Raw genomic sequence first — 20,102 nt, 5'->3', positions numbered from 1 at the left:
AGCATCACCACAAAGGAAACAATCTTAGAGCAGCCCCAGAGTCCCAGGGCTAAGACTGGTGATTTTGGGGGTTGGCGTATGATGGAATTGTGGCTCTCAGCAGTCACGTCTCTCCACCTGATGTCGATGCCCTCAAACGGGCACTGATTGCCTTTGATCATGGGCCTTCCCCACTTTGGGAAGGCTGCAATTCAGGAAATCCTCTGCTGGGTTCATCCCAGTGCAATGAACAGTCCTTAAATGGTCCTTAATTAAGGGCCTCAGTTGGTAGCTGGATGGGAAGCTTGACCATTGAGATTTACACCCAGAATCTAATTATCAAAAAGGTAGGTAAAGGTTGAGAATGCTTGCTCAGTAAATACCCTTTCCATCTCCTACCTGACCACCAATGGGAACTGATGTTCCCTGCCTGCCTCTTTCCTGAAGGATGGTGAGCAGAATCATTCACAGCCCTCCATCAGAGGCAGGAGAGCTTTCATTACTTGGGTGTATTCTACACGTTTAGTGTGAACCCACATAGTAAGGGACAGGATTTCTCACATCTCAGGCTACCTGTCTGCCACCCAGAAGGTTGGAGTTACTGGCTGCTTTGCAACCATTTGGCACTCGGCTGGTTAATTGACATCTCCCACTGAGGGGGAGTTCCATCTTGGACTGCTGAAGATGAGGGGGTCCATTTAAAGACAGCCACGACCTTGTGGTGAAGCGTGTCTTCAGTGGGCACTTAAGAATGGCCATTGAGACAATGTGAATGTCTCAGTAGGCCTCAAGTAAGCATGGGACTTGCCCTGACATCCATAAAACAGGTGATAGACTGGGGGCAGGTGCATACGTGGCAGGTTGACCAATGTGCTACAGCTTACAAACGTGCACACACCATCTCTGATCCAGGCACGCACACAAACACACACACATAGACACAAGCATAGACACACACAAGCACACACTTCGGAGTATTGTAAAACTGCACCAGTGCTTTTATAACCAACTTGTCAACTTGCCCTGCTACGTTTAAGGATATGTGTATGTGGACATCAAAGTCTGTTTTTCATCTACATATGAAAATTGTGATTAGATTACTTAAAGTGTGGAAACAGGCCCTTCGGCCCAACAAGTCCACACCGACCCGCCGAAGCGCAACCCACCCATACCCCTACATTTACCCCTTTAGCCTAACACTACGGGCAATTTAGCATGGCCAATTCACCTGACCCTGCACATTTTTTTTGGATTGTGGGAGGAAACCGGAGCACCCGGAGGAAACCCACGCAGACACGGGGAGAACGTGCCAACTCCACACAGTCAGTCGCCTGAGTCGGGAATTGAACCCGGGTCTCTGGCGCTGTGAGGCAGCAGTGCTAACCACTGTGCCACCGTGCCGCCCACAATATCACCGTGCCGTGATATTTATTGTATATCCTCTTTCCATATTTATCCTGCCCCAAGTGCTTCATTTCACACCTTTCCTCATGGAAGATAATCTTCCATACTTCAGCCCATGTTCCCATCTGCATCCCTTGAAGCCTATAAATATCATCACCATTATTTCAGATGATCAAGTGACACAGGAGACTATGATTCACCAGGCAGACGGCCACAGAGATCTTTGCCCTTGTCACACCTCACAGAGCTACTCACCAGGCTCTGCCAGTAGCTGTCAAAGTCACCGCGGATTTGAGCTTCTTTGTTTCTGGTTCCTTCCAAAAGTCAGCTTCTTGGCATTTCACAATGGCTGCACAATATTACACATCACTGATCTTTGATGCTCTGTGTTCGAGCTGGACAGTACATACAATGCTGTCCCCCTGGCACAAAGGGCAAAGGCTTTCATTGCCAGCTGCAGGGCATTATAGATGGCACCCATATGACCATCAAGACAGAATGTGAAGAGCTAGTGAGATACATCAACAGGAAGCATTTCCACTCTCAATGTTTCTGTGATGTAAGACCACAGCATGAGCTTCCTCCACATGTCTGCTTGCTTCCCTGATGGTTTCCATGACCCTTTCATCCTCCTCCACCTTAGGTTGTTGTACCCCTTCATTCCACCTCCCCCAAACTCTCTGGATCAATCTAAAAGGTCATGAGATTTGGAAGAGTCCCTGTGACCCGGGGGAATGAAGTGATGTGGAACTCTTGGAAATGCCTGTTGAAGATAGAGCCTGGAATATTCTTATAGCAATGAAGGATCACAGTGACTATTGCTATTCCCTCGCACTCCTTTACCATGGCATACTTGTTTTGTTGTCCCACTTTAACAAAAGGAGTGTGCCACTGGGATGCCTTCTACCTGTTACTGTGCACCTGTTTTCCTTGGGGCCTGGATCGGGATTTCTAATGACATCAATGAGACGGTGTCCATAGTGCTGGGGATTCCTGGGGCAATGGCTGGATCGGAATGGCCTGGAGATCAGAACACATTACAGCAACTTTGGAGACCTTAACAAATGATTTTATTGTCACATGTATTTTGTCACCACAATCCGGCACTACTTTGGATTACAAAATGAATAAAAAGCAATTATTTAAATTGAACTTCATCTTCTGTTCAACTGACAGAAAGACTTTAAGCATTTGACAAGACGCTGAACATTATTTCTTTATATGTTTCTGTTTTTATATTTTTCAGTCAATTAAACAGAAAATGAAGCTCAACTGAAGTTAATATCTTCTTATTCATTTTGTAATCCAAAATGGCACTGGATTGTGGTGACAAAACACTTTTCATTGTATTTTCCTAAATACATTGACAATAAAATTATTCATTCATTTATAAGCATTAGGACAGTTGAAGTCAGAAATGTAAGCTCACCCAAAATACTGGGGATACTGGAAATCTGAGAAATGTAGAAGATCAAACAGCTTCTGGGGAAGAGAACAGCATACTATGCAGGAAATGCAGATAGTCTGAGTGTTTTCACAGAATGTGGTCCATCTGTTTCAGGACAGGAGGAAAACCCAATCAGATGTTCACATGTGTGCAACGTGAATGGTATTTAAGAGATTCACTCCTAGAAAATGATTTTGCTCTCAGAATTGGTTCATTGTCCAAGGACAGTTTTTCGGAGCTTTTTCACTTGATGGAGTTCAATGTTCTGAGTACACAAAATGCCGGCAGCAGATAACGTGCATAACTGAGAACTTGATCAAAATTATTCACCACATTGGCGCCATTCTGTTTGTATGTGAAATCATAACTTGTTAGTTTAGAAAACTCTCACTTCGTATTCATGAAGGCTGAGTTAAATCTCAACTATTCATTCTTCAGGAAATCACGGCAGCAATGAGCAATCAGCCCAATGGCATAGATTAGCTTTTAGCCATTTAACAAGCCTACAGTATTCCTAGTGGGGCTTATGATGTCTGCTTGCTTACATTTTAATGCAGACCATATTAAGAGAATATTTTATGTTTACATTGTTAGTTTGACAATATTGATCTTCACCCTGCTACTAACTATTATAATATCTTCATTCTCTCGTTAATTCCAAATTGATTGTTGCTCCTCTTCTTGTCTGTCTTTAATGTGTCCCTTTTTTTAATAAATGATTATTTTCACTTCTGAAATGTTCCTACATTGCAAACAGCAGCAACACTTTTAAAAATACTTATTTGACTATAAAACACTTTGAAAAATCCTGGTCCAAACAAACTGCATAAAGAACTATATAAATGCAAGCTTTTCTTCATTTTCCTGACTTAGTGGCCCATCATTGTTGAACCAAACAATTTCATTCTGCCATTCCCTTCCCAGCCTCAGCCATCATCTTGCTCAACTTGGACCCAAAACCATTTAAACCCCAAAGCCACCCTATTCCACCCCCCACCCCCACCTCTGGCAGATCTGCCACCCCATTTGAGTTACACTGATAGTGGCATCGGTAACTGCTCCATTTCACTGATGTGATCTCCTCATAGGTCTCACTCATTCATTGCAAATAACGGAGCTCTGAGGAAACCACAAGGAAAACTAAAGAAAATGAATGCTTCATCCTATAAGAACAATTGCACACCCAAAGATGTGGAGCCAAAGCGAATGGAGGAAGTTTACAAGTCTCTGAAGATAGGACTAACGTAAGAACTTCAAAATCTTCAAATTGATGAACTTCGTATTGACCATTGCCAGTCATAGAAACTGTTGTCAGGTCAAGCGCAGTAAGTAATGTCTTTGAGATACAAAGATTCTAAAGGAGTTATAGTAATTTTCTGTTGGGATTCCTGTTTGTGGAGATGAGCCAATAATTTAGAAATACCTGCCCATCCACAGAGAATCAATTAATCTTTAAGTGACTGAGGATATATTGAGAAGTAATTAACCTTTAAATGATTTTAAGATATTAGTTTAATTTGGGAACATGATTGACAGGGACTAGTTGGACCAAAGGGTCTGTTTCCATGCTGTGTGACTCTGTGACTCTATATTCATAGCCATTAAACCTTGGGATCATATTGAACATCATTTGAACAGCAGACATTATGTACATGATTTAAAGTAGATACTAGGAAAGGAATGTGAAGCAACCATTAAGACAGTAATTCATGTTATTTTCAACTCTTTCTCGTGTTGTTAAACAGTGAATACCTGGAAGTGCATAATGCAGAACTGGACAAGCTAACTACTCAGCTAAAAGATATGAAGCATAACTCCAGACTGGTAAGTGTAAGCCCAAAATGTAAACAAAAAGAGAAAATGGCAGAAAAACAATGTAAAGACCAATCAGAATCTGTGGAGTAAAAACAAAATTAACACCTTTTGGCTATGTGCCCATCCTCAGAATCAAATATCATGAGTTGTAGCCAAAGCAAAAGGTCACAGGTAAAGTCACAAACCTGAGGGGTTAATCTTGTTTCTTTCTCCACAGAAGCTGCCAACCCTGATGAGTATTTACAACACTTTCCGTATTTATACCTCAAGCCATGTTATTTCTCTTACAGATTTAAAAGGCTTGTTGTACATTTGCAGCATTTTCTGGTTTTATTACAAATTTCTGGTTCTTCCTCTTTATTTTACCACTTAATAATGAAATCTTCTGCTGCAAATGTGACATCAAATTTCCGTTTCCTTTCGTTACCTCTCCCCTGAAATTGCTGATTTTTACATGAACTTATAATCCTGCATTTTTGAATCTGGACAATGAATATTTTGCAGATATCTTCATCCAATCAGATATCAGAAACTAAACACTGTCACAGTTAATTCTACCTTGTCATCATGCAATATGCACACCAGAGTTTTCTAAAGCTTGCACTCTAGACAGGAATTGGTCAGAGATCCAGCTGATTCTCCTCCGTCTGGTTCAAGGATGCTGAGTAGTGGTCAGCTGAGCTCCGTTCAGACCGAGGATTACAGCGAGACCCAGAGAGTTTAATTTCAGAACTCTTAAGTGAGCTGAACAGTTTCGCTTTTACTGCATAGGCTTACAAACCCTGATATGTTGTGAAATTATAAAAATGTATTCGGACACCACAAAATGATGAAACATTTAACATCCTGTGAAAATTGGAGTCCTATTGATTCCTAAGTTCAGTCAGGAATAGTCAATGCCTGCTACTAGGGAAACGTACTGAAATAAAGTGGATAATATGATGAAGTGTAAATGTTTAAGCTTTTGCAGCTGTAAACTTGGTGCACCAGTAATTTAAAACTAGCTAGACTGAACCCTCACTCGTTTTCCTACAGGTGGAACTAGTTTTAAACATGGGGTCATAATTATTTCATACAAAATGGAAATTGAATACAACATGTCATCATTTAACATTGGTATTCTGTTATTTTAACATCAATATGAAGCTTCCAGTATTTCATTTTGTTATAGGAGAAAAATGCAAGAATTTGAGTTTTCAGTCACTAGTATTAGATAAAGGATGAATCATTATGCTAAGTGTGTATCTTTCATTTATTTTGAGTTATTTTTACTTGACATTAATTCCCCTACTTAACAGTCAATGGTGATTTCATGGATGGTTATTAAGTATTTGGTGAAATTCTATAATCTGAGTGCAACCATAACCATTGAGTGCATGGGTTGGAGGAATAATGTTAACAATGTTTGAGCTTGATCTCCAATCCTTATTCCTTTGAGTTGGGAGTAAGATATTACTGAATTTACCCTATTAATAACTTGCAAAATGTAAGCAATTAAGCTAATTGGCATGTTTTGTACCTGCTGAGTTGTGAAATAAATTTTTCATATTGCTGAATGTTTTTCCTCAATCGTTGAATTGCAGTAAATGTTGTGTCAAACCACACACTGTAATAGATAGGGAGAAGGAAATTCTACCAGAGATCATGGACTTCATTCCAGCAGTTGTAAATGTAACTGATCCAATGCTGGCTGTTCGCTGTTTGCAATACTTTTAAATGGTGCTAACTGCTTGTGGACTGACCAGGTTTTGGACTGAGCTCATACCAATAGCAATACGTTACCATGAGTGTACATGGTATAGATAAGATAGATCAATGGGAAAGGAACTGCCAAAACTCCATCTTTAATTATCCCACTCAGCAGTGAGGAATCCAAATGAAGGCTTTTCTCTTTGTCATTTAACATAAATCTCTCCTTGCTGGAAAGCAGTTACTTCTTACTGAGGGAGAGCTCATAATCTCTATCAGGAACCCAGTATGTTTTCAAAATGACTGTTACTGAGGTCTAGGAAAAGAATATTGATAAGCAATTCAACTTTAGAAGGCATCACAAAAAGTCTGGCATTTTGCAGTGTTTGTATATGATTAGTGATCAGGAGTGGAAGCATTGCCTTATCTGCCGTCTTTTCACTAACATTTGTAGCTGTAAACCTAGCAAGATCAGCAAACTTACTGGTAAGAATTTGTACCTCAGTTGGATACAATGAGGTACATTTACCCACAGAAGTAGTGATGCACTCAAGCCATTTTTGAAAAAAAAAACTTTTGGTGTGCTATTGAACAGAGAATAAATGTAACTCTCTGTTTAGAATTACAGGTTCACATTGCCACAGCACTTGCGGATGATGCTATTCTGATTAGGTTGCCAGTTGGCTGCACTTCTCCAATAAAAGCAAAATACTCAGATGCTGAAAATCTCAAATAAAACAAAGTGTTGGAGAAACTCAACAAGTCTGGTGGTATCTCTGGAGAGAGAAACAGAGTTATTGTTTCGAGTCTGCTATGATTTTTCAGAACTCTGCATTTCTCAAGCTAATCTTTGGGATATGTATTTTGTTCTCAGTTGCTGGATCTTCCTTTGTTTTGCTGGAAGCATCATTTTGCTGTTAAAATAGTAACATGCCATTGTTAAAAGACACATGTAAATGGTTAAGCTTTGCAGCTGTAAATTTGTTGCACCAGTACTCTCAAACTAGTTGGAGTGAACCCTCACTCGTTTTCCGACATGTGGGGCTGGTTTTAAACATAGGGTCATAAATACTTCATACAAAATGGAAATTGAATGCAGCATGTCATCATATAATACTATATATGTTTTATTTACAGGGTGTCATATATGAGCTGGATAAGGTGAGTTGCTGTATTTATTCAGCATCTAAGTTGCCTCTATCTAATGAGATTAGCACTGTAATAAATTCTGCTATTTCATGCTCCCAGCAGGGATTTCCTAAAAACAGTGCAATTTGTTGATCATTCCTGTGTCTTAATTGGGAAGTTGCTTGATGGTGCTCTCTCCACCTCATCCCTCCCCATTTTACAGCAACTGATTGAGAGATCTTCATTTGACTTCCTCGTGTTTTTTTTGTATAGTGGCAGTGAGTCTAGTTTGGTACAGTGTGTATGCTGGAACTGGGACAAAATAAAAATCAGTTAAACAATATGAATTGGTTCCCATTATAATGGATTTTCCCAGGTTGCACTCAGCAACTTTGAAACAACCTCATGCAGAGACTCGCTGAAGGAACTTACGAGGGTTGCAAGTCAGCATTCCTGGCAGCACTTAATGTCTGCAGGAATTGTAACGGGTGGACCAGGTAACTGCATTGCAATTCTTGTTTGCAATTCCCTCTTGTGGTTCTTTCAGTCAGCCATTCTAACTGTGGAGGGAGGCCAGCTGCTTGTGTGGGGTTTCTGCCAAAGTTACAGTAACCAATCATGAGCACCTCACAACATTTAGGTGGTAGGTAATAGGAAGTATGATAGTAGAGTAAGTAAAGCAAACTGTAATAATGTACATGATTTGGAGATGCCGGTGTTGGACTGGGGTGTACAAAGTTAAAAATCACACAACACCAGGTTATAGTCCAACAGGTTTAATTGGAAGCGCTAGCTTTCAGAGCGACGCTCCTTCATCAGGTGGTTGTGGAATCACCTGATGAAGGAGCGGCGCTCTGAAAGCTAGTGCTTCCAATTAAACCTGTTGGACTATAACCTGGTGTTGTGTGATTTTTAACTTTGTAATAATGCAATATTTTTAGGAGTTTTACAGTGATGTAACTAATCAAATGCTCGTATTTATCCATAACATGCTCTTAGGTTTAGTGATGAGTGTTCTATGAACACACTTGCTACAAGATTTTGTTGAAGAAGCAACAGCTACTTCGTGTAAATATTGCAAATAAAAACCAAAAGAACTACGGATGCTGGAAATCAGAAATTGCTGGAAAAGCTCAGCAGATCTGGCAACATCTGTGGAGAGAAATCGGTTAACGTTACTCAAATCTTCCTCGAAACAGAACAGTGAGGAAGGGCCACTGGACCCAAAATGTTAACTCTGATTTAACGTTAACTTTAAACATTAACCCACGTTTTGGGTCCAGTGGCCCTTCCTCACTGTTCTGTTTCGAGGAAGGTTTGAGTAACGTTAACTGATTTCCCTCCACAGATGCTCCCAGACGTACTGAGTTTTTTTTTCCAGCAACTTCTGTTTTTATTTATAAATACTGCAATCCTAGCTCATCTGAACAAATTCAATGATAAAATACTTAGCTAAATGTGACTAATGAAGATATGGAAATGACATGCAGATGGCCAAGACTCTTTATGCTCCCAACCTTTTTGCTTTTGTATAGCTTTCATGGACACTGAGATGATTAGTTTTTTTTTTCTTTTTTTAAAGGGTATAGCACTTTATTTTGTTTTCTTTTTTTTTCCTTTTTCTTTCTTTTAACCCCCACACTACCACCTAAGTGCGGTAGTGCTTATTTTTTCCAACACTCTGGTTGTTTTTTTCTTTTTTTCTTTTTTCTTTTTTTTATTTAATTAACCCCCACACTACCACCTAAGTGCGGTAGTGCTTATTTTTTTTTCCCAGCAGTCTCCTCTTTATATATTTTTTTTCTTTTTTTTAACCTAAGTGCGGTAGTGCTTACTTTATCCCCAGCACCCATGGTGGACACTGAGATGATTAATCTGCTGCTTACTGCATTATTATTGGCTGCAAAACCTAATGATACATTTGCTTCTCATTACAGCAAATCAAAGCAATTGAGCGATATGTCAGAAGGCTGGAGTTCCATATCAGCAAGGTAGATGTAAATATTAGTACAATGTAACTTAGATCACAGACAACCAATAGACAAGGCTCAAAGTATGTCCAAAGTGAGTTACGAGAAATTGTTTTGGGAGAACAATATCATTATCACTTGGTTTTTCACCAAAGCTATTTGGCTAATCTTTTTGGTATGTCAGTTGTGACTCAGTGGTAACACTCTCATCTCTGAGTTGAAAGGCTGTGTGTTCAAGTCCTACGTCAGGGTGTGGAGTACAAAATCTAAACTGGCACTTGATGAAGCACTGAGCGTGAAACTAGCAGCCCATTTGCACCTGAGGTGAATATGAAAAAAAATCCCATGCCATAGTGAGGAGAGTATACCTTGTGGCTATGGTAAATTTCACCAGCTGACTGTCCAGTTGGAAATTGTCTTCCATCTTCCTCAGTCTGGGTGCAATTGTTAATCCATTGCCAGTGGCTCTGTAACATTCTGCCAGATGTGGTGCAGTATATGCTGTGGGCCACATTACAGCAACAGAAATTGGACAGAATTTTTTCACATCAGATTGGAAAACATCAGTCCAGTTGGCACATTTCCTAATGTTGGAGTAAAGGGTTGTACAGGTGCTGATTACTGGACAAGACCAACAGACTGAAGGGCCAAACTGGCAGTAGCCCAGAACAGGATAGTGCTGTCATATACATTTTTTTGCAAAAGCTATTTAAATTTGACACTGGCTGTTCAGAATAGTTACAGACACCAAGGGGAAAGGTCCTTCCAAGGGTTTCACTGCTTCTGACAGCACCTGTTGTTATTTTGTATATTTTACAGGGGATACCCCAGGTAGAGCAATTCTGTGCAATAAACAGGATATGCAAAACCAAGAGATTCACGAGTGAAGTCAATCTGCTGCTGCCTTCTTGTTCTTCCTTTATCTGCTCCCTTTGCAATCAGGTTTCACTTGCCAACTCAACGCATAACCGCCAGTAAAAGTCAAATTCCTTTTTAAAATTTAATTTCTCTGCTTAAACATTTTTTGTTAATGTTTAACACTCATTAACTTTCTCAAGTCAGATTGCCTCAACCACCTTCCCTGCTACCGTGAACTGGATATAGCTTCTAAGGTAGCTGTTGATCAATGACATCATGAAGGCTTCGGAGAATACAAGAATATTTCATCAGCATGTATTACACAAGTTTCAAGTTATTCATATCTGTACTGAACATACCCAACTAAAGTGACATGTGTTCAAGTACAATTTGTAGCAGGAAGCAGGCTGTGGCTAAGAGGAAATGTTGCAACAAGTAACAGATATTTGTAATGATTGGCAGTGGTTACAAACATCCCGTCAGGGCAAAGTCTCTAAAATTAACCAGTTCCTGACAGAACTATTTATATTACTTATTAAAAATAAGATTAAGTCACCATTATCATTAAAAATGCTTTTGCAAGTAAGAGTGAACGTTCCAATATTGATTACGAAGACATACCCATGAGGCATTGATCATTTTTATGAATTTTGTAGGACAAAACTAAAAGGGATGGCAGGTTGGACACGTGTGTAATTTAAAATGTAAAATTGTTGAGTTGAATCCATCTCTCCAGTTTGCCACTGAAATGTTGGCATAAGACCTGCAGAAACCCACATACCACAAAACATGATTTTCATTTTCAGGAATATTCCCAGCTGAGACTCCCCCCCACCCCAACACACACACACGTACACACATACACGCACACGTACACACACACATACATGTACACACACACGTACACACACATACATACACACACGTACACACATACACACGTACACACATACACACACACGTACACGCACACACACGTACACACATACACGTACACTCACGCACACGATTTGTTTCATTAGCAGGAGGACAAGTTGTGGTGCAGGCGAAGGCTGAGCCAGCTGAGGCAGGAAAGAGTTTGGAGGCAAGTTGCAACAATTTTGAATTAAGAGTTAGAAATGACTGTAGCATTTCAGGGTTAAACCCATTTCACGACAACAGTTTGGCTTTAAATGAGCATGAATACTAGAAGGTCCTGGTAGAGGTAAGCACTTCCCCTCTCCTCTGCTTCTGCCTCTCAAAGTGGGTGTTGAAGAGACCATTTAATGAGGTGAAGATTGTGCAAAATTTGCTGCTTTGAGCCATGGCAGACTGAGTGTGATGACTCACTCAACAAAATACTGTAACTGACTGTGGGTACATTCAGCCAATGGTCACCAATGTCTCTACTCACCTTCAGTTTTCAATATCACACTCTGTGTAATGTACTATCTTTCCATGCTCATCCTGCCAATGTGTATCACTTAACAATTATATGCATTGAAACATATCTGTCACTCTTCTGCCTTTTTCACCATTCTACCTGTGTTATCTAGAAGGCTACAACTATCCACATCAGTATTTCAAAAGTTTCCAGCTTTTGTAGCATCTAAAAACTTTGTAAAACCCATACATCTGCATTTCTTTCAACATTGCACTGAGGTCAGTCTCAATTCTGAATGTGTTTCTTTAAAAACCATCTATTAGAGAAGGATCTATTTTATAATAATTATGCTGCAAAACAATGATTCGGGGGGTGGGGGGGTGTCAAATTGATTTCCTGTGTCATTTCCTGTGTGATTTCCTGCGTGAATGTGCTAATATATCACTTATCTGTGGTTACTTTGAACACTAAAAAATGTTCATTTGACTACAAATTCTGAGACATTTTCATTTACATACTGCTCTGTAAATCTAATAGAGAAACAAGTTTTTTTTAAAACAATTGCTGTTGAAAGTACTTCTGTAAACACTGTACAGAAACATTAGATATGTGTAGAACACAGGAACTGATGACCTTGTCATGACCTGATCCATGAGAAGGATGTAGCAAAAGGCCCTGAGTTTGATGTGACTCATCAAAAACACAAAGTCAATTGGAACCAGGGCCAAGCACAAACTGAAGTGCTCCACTGACAGAGGATTCATAATCCATCTCCTCTCGACGTTCAATTCAGGTTCGACTTAAAATTAGCAAATTCAAGTGAGAGGTTTCAACTCTATGTGTGAATCTTGTTGAGAGATTAGGGATCTCACCTGCTGGCTGGAGAGTCAGTGAGAGATGCCTCTTTTTTGGAAAGCCCTCCATACCATGAGTCAAACAGGCAGTGCCAGTGCCATTGACAGGACTTTCTTTGGAATTAAGACCCTTGAGGAGAGGTTGGAGGATTTAAGTATCACTGGGGTAGTCGGGGTGACTGCAGGAAGGACAGGTGCCACCTGACTGATCTACGCTACAAGTAAGTAAATGGGGGCAGGGTGATTTGCTGATGGGGATCAGAGGAGATGACAGGAGGATGTTGGTACTCAGTGGATGCACACATGCACACACACATGCGCGCACACGCGCACACATACATGTGCAAGGTGCCAAAGTCAGTACATGGTTTTAGCTGCCATGCATGATGTTTAGGAACAGATTCGCTTGAGGTTGTTTTCATATCAGAAGGATGAGGCCCTTGTGATCATTATTTTGCCTCTTCAAGTTCTGAAGATGAGGGGAGGGTGGGCAAGTTGACCCTGAGCCTTCCTTACTGTAACATAATGCTGGCTGAGGTGGGCAGGCAGTGGGTTCAGGCATGCTACCGTCCTGCCTGATTAAATTCCCTTCCTGTCTCCAAGCTCATCATCTCAATGTGCAGAAGCTTCTGTCCTATTTGTTGGATACAGAAATAATGGTTTCCTACACCACTGTAACTTTCAAGGCACTATGATTTTTGGCAGAGTCCCACATCTGTGCGAACTGAAAATCACAAGCACTGCATCCAATCTCCCAATCTGTTCTGAAGAATAAACTGAAGTAGTGAGCGTTGAACTTGTGTCTTTCTCAATGAAGGGAAAACTAGAATAATTATGATGAGCCATTTTGCCTCTATCCATCGTATTAAAATTCCAAAGATTCTTTCTATTAACCTTACGTTTTTAGATTAGACTCCCTACAGTATGGAAACAGGGCCTTTGGCCCAACAAGTCCACAGCGACCCTCCGAAGAGTAACCCACCCAGACCCATTTCTCTCTGACTAATGCACTTAACATTGTGGGCAATTTAGCATGGCTAATTCACCTGACCTGCACATCTTTGGTCTGTGGGAGGAAACCGGAGCACCCGGAGGAAACTCACGCAGACACAGGGAGAATGTGCAAACCCCACACATACAGTTGCCTGAGGCTGGAATCGAATCTGGGAGCCTGGTGCTATGAGGCAGCAGTGCTAACCATTGAGCCACCGTGCCGCCCTAGTTTTCCCTTTTAAAATTCTTCTTCTCCATGAAGAATGTTGTCCTGAACACTCTCAAAATCCCTCTTATAGTAAACTCATTAAAATATTCTGCTGGCAATTTGAAAAAAATCAAATCCAAAGTGCATGAAAAGCACAGTTGATTAACACTTTCTTTTGTTCATATTGCCTGGGTAGGTGGATGAGTTGTATGAGACATTTTGCATCCAGAAAAGGCTTCGAGATGGAGCTTCCAAATTGAAACAGGCCTTTGAAATGTCTCCTTCCACTAAGGGTGCTCGGGAAAGCCTAGCAGCGATACAGAAGAGCTACAAAGAAAACACAGAGGTACAGTATTATCTTTGGCTTCAGCCTATGCAGCACTCAAGAGGATATTTCATTTTAATTTGCAATAGTTTGCTTAGCAAGAAGGAAAAACAGACTAGACAAGAGTAATTCTGCTCTTGGCTGCATATCATTTTGATGTGTTGTTTTAAGTTAGTTGGGTTGGGTGATCCCAGAGCTTGGCCTTGAGAGCAGTTTGAAGTCAACTCAATACTGTAGATTCCTCTGTTGGATTAGGTAGTATTGGTAACAATTAAATAGTGCACTCTTAGGATTGCCGTTTACTAGACACTGTCTGAGCTACTTTCTGGAATTCCCTTCTTTAATCCCTCAGTCTTTTTATATCATATTTCTTCCATGAAGATTCTCCTCAAACTTCATCCATTTTTCCAGGCTTTTGATAATCACTTTTCAAAACCCAGTGCTTGTTTTTCTTTATGTTTCACTGAAAAGCCTTGAGAATATTTTCAATGTTAAAAGTTACTATACAAACACAAATTGTTCTTGACTTGAGAGTGTTATTATTAATGGATCGTGAATCAGGCACTCTGCTCTCTGCACAGAAACACAGCCATTGTCAGAAGCTAAATATAAGGAACTCTAATTCACATGATTTACCTCATTGCCTCTCTAATGGGAATGAAAGTTCTTACTGAAAAAATAACATTTATTGAACAGGATCCTGTCAGGGTTGAAAGGATGTAAATGATGAATGGCTAATTAATGCTTACTGAGTATAAGTAGAAAAAGATTTACTGAGAAATTGCATTGGAGGATGATAAAACACACATAGAAGTTTTTGTTTAGGCCAGAACGAAATACAATAGATCAACTGTTTCTGATAAGATAGGTTTCAGAGAAGACTATAGTACATGGCACTTACTGTTACAATTTCATACATTGTAAGCAGACCTTTGATATGGCAATAAAGGACGTGGCACTTCTTGAAGAGAAATTTGCCAAATAGCTAGAAAATACTTTTAACCAGTCCTTCAATGCTATTACTGTGCAAAGGAAACTGGTTCAGATCAGCAGTTGTGGTTGTTTTAAATTCAGTGTTGGAAGTGGGAATAAATCTGGTGCTAAAAGATGATAATAGATGAGGCTTCTTAAGTGACAGATTATAAATGTCAGATTTAGCAATTGTATACCTTACAACATTTTTAAAAACTTGCAGAGTCAAACAGATTTACATGGAGGTAAGAGATTTTGATTAATGAAAAGAAGAAAAAGGTCAAGTTGTTTGGGAGTCATCATGAATATGTGCACAATATGGTTGGAAACGATGCAGTTGACAGGTTGGGAAATGTGTACATTTTTGTGGGTAAGTGTTTGAGAATGGGAGTTATGAAGAGTAGAAAAATTGAATGTGCTTCTGCTTGAGATGAAGTAGGACATGGAAAATCAAAAATAATTTTGTAAAAACAAAGATAATATTTATGAAGTGATGGCTAACCCTATATTATGACGTGTATCTGGGTGTTGGAAAGTTGCTGAGAGAAGGTCAGTCGTAACATTCAGATTTGAAATTAATACCGTTTGTTTTTATTGGACCAAGTTATTAAAGATTGTGGCACCAAGGAACATAGATGGAGTTAAGTATCAGATTAGCCAGGACTTATTTGAGTGGCAGAGTAGGCTTGAAGATTGATCGACCTGCTCCCATTGCTATACAAGAATGCACAAGCAAATCCTAGTGGCAGAGATGAGCTCATTGACAGGAACGCTGGGAGCATCAGTTATGCACAAAAAGTCAAGAATTGTACAAGAACTGAGCCAATACTTACCAAAACTAAAATTAACGACAGCAGAATGCAATGATTGGGCGCATTTCATGAATTTAAACAGTTCGAGTAGATTTAATTTCCTCATGTGCATGTCATAAGCAACCATGGAAGACCAAGGAAATGTTGCATTGGCATTGCCAAGAGTGATTTGTGGTGGAAGGGATGCAGCTAACTGATGTGGCCAGGTTGGTTCGCTATTAGTAACATGAATTCATTGAGCCAATCAATACTGCTAGGCTAATGGGTTAGGATTTGGGGGTTAGTGTTACAGTTTAATTTGGGTTTAAAAGTCTGTAGAAACTGGAGATAAATGGAGGGAAATATTCCATAGTTTTGAAGCCTTAGGAGAGAATCAGTTAAAAATGACAACAATGTAGTGAGATGTGATTTCAACATGATAGTTTGAAATGAGGGTGAAGAATTTGCAGTAAAGAATACAGCAACAGTTGGGGCAGGATGCCCTGCTGAGGTAAAGGATTACCAGCCAGAATGGAAGGGTACTTGCCTAAAATATGTGGGTAATCTCACAAGATTATATTTGCATGACTGACCTCTCCCATACCCACTGCAGTGCTAGAAACACTAGCAATTTGTATTTCTGAGTCTGGACAAAAAAACCAATATGAGCCTTCCTTAGAATGTACAGTACTCAGTCTCTTAGAGAAACCAATAAGAAGCCAGATTGTATTTACATTAAATGGAAGCACAACAGAAAATTAATGTAAACATATAATTCTAGTCACACTAAGTATATCTTCTAATCAAAGATTCATGTTTTAGAAGCAAACATTTAGAGGGTGATTTTCTCATTCCTGGTGGTGACAAGAGAACTAGTGAAAAGGGGAAGTAATTAAGTGACTTTACCCTGAAGAGAAACTCACCCCCTTTCTCACCACCTCAATTTTTAAGTTCTGGATAAGAAGGTCCATGGTGATCAAATAAGGTCCTTTTGTGATCAATTAATGGTCACTTATGGGCCTCAAACTGCCAGCACTCTGATCACCTGCTTCTCTGGTGGGCAAGAAAGATGGCTAGCCTCCCACCTGGGAAATCAAGGAGACCTGTCTGCTGCTTCGGGAAGGGTCTTTAATTGCCCCAATCTTAAAGTAATCAGAGGTACAGATGGCAGACAAGAACATCACCTCTGAAATCTAGTCCCCTGTCCTTGCCTTTGACACCCCTCCCCACATGAACTCCGAACCCCGAGAAGAGTCTGAAATGAACTTATCTTCTCACTACTGGAACTCCCAAGATGTAGGATTTATACTGATGGACATTCACACCCAAAGGCTGCTAGCCTCTGATTGGCTAACAGCTTTTGGAGACCTGGAGTTCAGCGTCAAGGTCTGTGATTCAATAACAAACGCACATATGCTCACCCGTCAGCTCTTAATCAGCTGATTGGCAGGCTGTATATTTTTGGATAAGGTTACTTGATATAGGGAGTGTTTCTTGCTCCTTAAACGCTCTCCCTACATGTGCAAAATGGAAAAATCCTACCTTCTGTCTGTTTTTTAATTGGAAATAGTTACATTGAAATCAGTATTAATTATATCACAAATAAGTCCTTTTGATTATTGATACAGTGTTGTTTATAGAATTTGGTTATTGCACAATTATACACAATTATTAATACAAATCATCTATTAATACATGTAATTCAGTTCTGCACAAAACAAACAACATATTGGAATGTTGACATTTCTCAGCGTATCCCTGTGGCTGCAAACACAGAGGCATTTTCTGATCATGCAGGAGACTATTTACATTCATTTTGTTGCAACACAAGGGTCTGATAACTGAATGGACCCTTGTTATACTTTGGCAGAAAGAGCTCAGATGGTAATCTTGCCCCCTGGCGCCTTGGTGGCAGCTGTTCCAAACGTTAATGCATCCCTCAGCACGTCATCCTGCACCTTGGAATGAGCCACTCTTGGCTGATATCAGTCCTTCCATTGGAAGACCAACAGGTTTTGGGTAGAGCACAGATTGTCTTTCACTGATTTGATGGTTCTCCAGACACAGTCGATGTTTGTCTATGGGGGATCAGCCCGTACAGCACAGAGTCCTGCATCACTGACCTGCTCAGGATGAACCTTGGCAAGAACCATGGCATCTTTCTCCAGACCTTCTTTGCAAAGCTGCATTCCAGAAGGAGATGTGTGACAGACCCTTCCAGAGCAGCTTCAAGGCCAATGTGCAGTGGCAGAGAGAGTACATACATCTGGTGGGCAGTGCCCTTCTCACCACCAGCCTCTCTACATCTTGGTGCCTGTTTGAAAGTTCTGGTGATGAGACATTCTGCCAAATGACTTTAACAGTCTGCTCAGGAAACCGTCTGACAAGATCCTTTACCAGTACAGTCTCAAGGACATTATGTGCTGACCACTTTCTGATGGCTCTGTGGTCAAAGCTGTTTCTCTTTGCAAATTTTTCCAAAGGTGACAGGTGATACGGAACAATCCAACTACTTGGACCGTTCTGTATCAACGAGGCCAGGTCCATCCTTCATAACACCGAGGACAGAAAGAACCTCATTATATAGTGACACATCGTTTGCGTACTGAGGGTCTATGCACAGTTTGATGCAGCCACACACAAAGGTGGCTATCAGGATGAGGGCAGCGTTGGGTAGATCCTTGCCCTCATTATCCAGAGTTTTATAAATGGTGTTCCTGCTGACTGTCTTTGACCCTCAGATCAAGTGGAAAGAGATGGCACAGGCTCGGGGAATAGGCCAGACCAGCGCCACAGTCATCAACACCAAGACCATGCCACAGCCAAATGTTGTCATTAGAAAGTTATCTTCGAGGCCTGACATTGGTTTGGAAATACATCCCAGGCTCAATATGCAAGCTCATCACAGCCATAAGGGTCCACAGCCAAACACATTTGGGGTGACTGATCGAACACCTAAATCCTGGGACAAAAATAATATCCTGAAATAAAATCAGAAATGCTAGAAACACTTAGCAGGTTAAGCTGATATGTGGGGAGCTGCAAAAGAGACAGGGAGTTGAAATTTTGTTCCAAAGAAGAGTCATGATCAACTTGAAATGTTAACGGATTCTGTCCGACATGCTGCCTATTTCCAGCAGTTGCTATTTTTATCTAGATTCTGGATCCAGGCAGACTTGTCCGGTTAAATTCTAATTGGAAACAGTTCACAGTTTATTCTCAAAGCATAATACCATTCTTTTTGCATCGTTTAAAGTGGAAATTGTAAATAACCATTGGACTCCCCCAGACTGTGAAGAAACAATTGCGTGTTTGATGATTTCCTTATTTTGTGAACAGTTTACTTGAGTTAAAGGAAGAGCAGTTCATTTTCCAGTAAATCTTGAAATGTTTGGGATAATGCATCTCAGTAAACAATATGAGGCACATCGCTGTTGGAGATTCCACGTTTGCAGAAATTATTCTAGACTGTTCGCTATGATATTACTGGATTTAATGTGGTGCACTGTGTGTGCCTTCTACTGACATTAACTCCTTCCACCCTCAGGCGTTGTGCTCACTGGAAGGAGAGATTGGAAGCCTGCTGGGAGAATTTCACATTAAGATGAAAGGTAAGTATTAACAGAATAAAAGTTTTTTTTTAAATTTATGGTTGGGGGTAGGGGGGCAGTGTGATTTTATGAGTTTTGAGGGGTGGTAGGGGGAGATAGAGGACTTTCTGCCTGATAGGAGTACAGTATATTACAAATTGGAATGTGAAACGCTGTTCAGTCCAAATAAGAAAATGAACTGACTGAACTTCAGGTATGAATCCGAACAGAATTCCTGCCAATAGCACAGGCTTTCAATATTCCCTTTATATTATTTCCTATGTTATTCTTTGATCTTAGAAAGTATTATAATCCAAATATTATCCTGAAAAATCAAATAATTTAATTGTCGTTTTGAGATAATATTCCTTAGAATAGCAGATTTCACAGTGAGTTTGCAAACAGGGCTGGCTGGTTTTCTGGAGTTTCTGTCATTCCTTACCATATAATTTCACCCTCACCCCTTCCCTGTAACCTCCTCCCATCTATCATCGCTCCAAATGTGTGGGATGCTAATGCCTGTGTATACCTTTGACCTACTGTTGCTCCTTTCACTGCGCTCACTGGGAAGCCTGCTGGGACATAGGTCTGTGGCACCAGTAATCTAGTTCATGTACAGGAAAAGAAAGACTTACAATTATTAGGCACCTACCGGAACCGCTGGGTGTCTAAAAGCACTTTCCAGTCAATAACACAATTCTGAGTTATAGTCACTG

General features: G+C 40.3%; 1 protein-coding gene across 6 annotated transcripts in view; it reads left to right on the top strand.

Annotated features, from left to right (window-relative positions):
- The window catches only part of ripor2 (RHO family interacting cell polarization regulator 2), a 253,820-nt gene that overhangs the window by 185,471 nt on the left and 48,247 nt on the right, over positions 1-20,102 (top strand). For all 6 annotated transcript variants that reach the window (XM_043719080.1, XM_043719084.1, XM_043719081.1 and 3 more), the window contains exons 3-8: positions 3,919-4,074; positions 4,576-4,654; positions 7,472-7,495; positions 9,400-9,453; positions 13,905-14,054; positions 19,344-19,407. In XM_043719080.1, coding sequence (XP_043575015.1) covers positions 3,919-4,074; positions 4,576-4,654; positions 7,472-7,495; positions 9,400-9,453; positions 13,905-14,054; positions 19,344-19,407 — 527 coding nt within the window. The remainder of the gene's footprint in view (positions 1-3,918; positions 4,075-4,575; positions 4,655-7,471; positions 7,496-9,399; positions 9,454-13,904; positions 14,055-19,343; positions 19,408-20,102) is intronic.

The sequence above is a fragment of the Chiloscyllium plagiosum genome, chromosome 29, assembly GCF_004010195.1.
Source record: "Chiloscyllium plagiosum isolate BGI_BamShark_2017 chromosome 29, ASM401019v2, whole genome shotgun sequence".
Classification (NCBI taxonomy): domain Eukaryota; kingdom Metazoa; phylum Chordata; class Chondrichthyes; order Orectolobiformes; family Hemiscylliidae; genus Chiloscyllium; species Chiloscyllium plagiosum.
The sequence above is the reverse complement of the archived record's forward strand: the minus strand, read 5'-3'. Positions and strand labels throughout refer to the sequence as shown.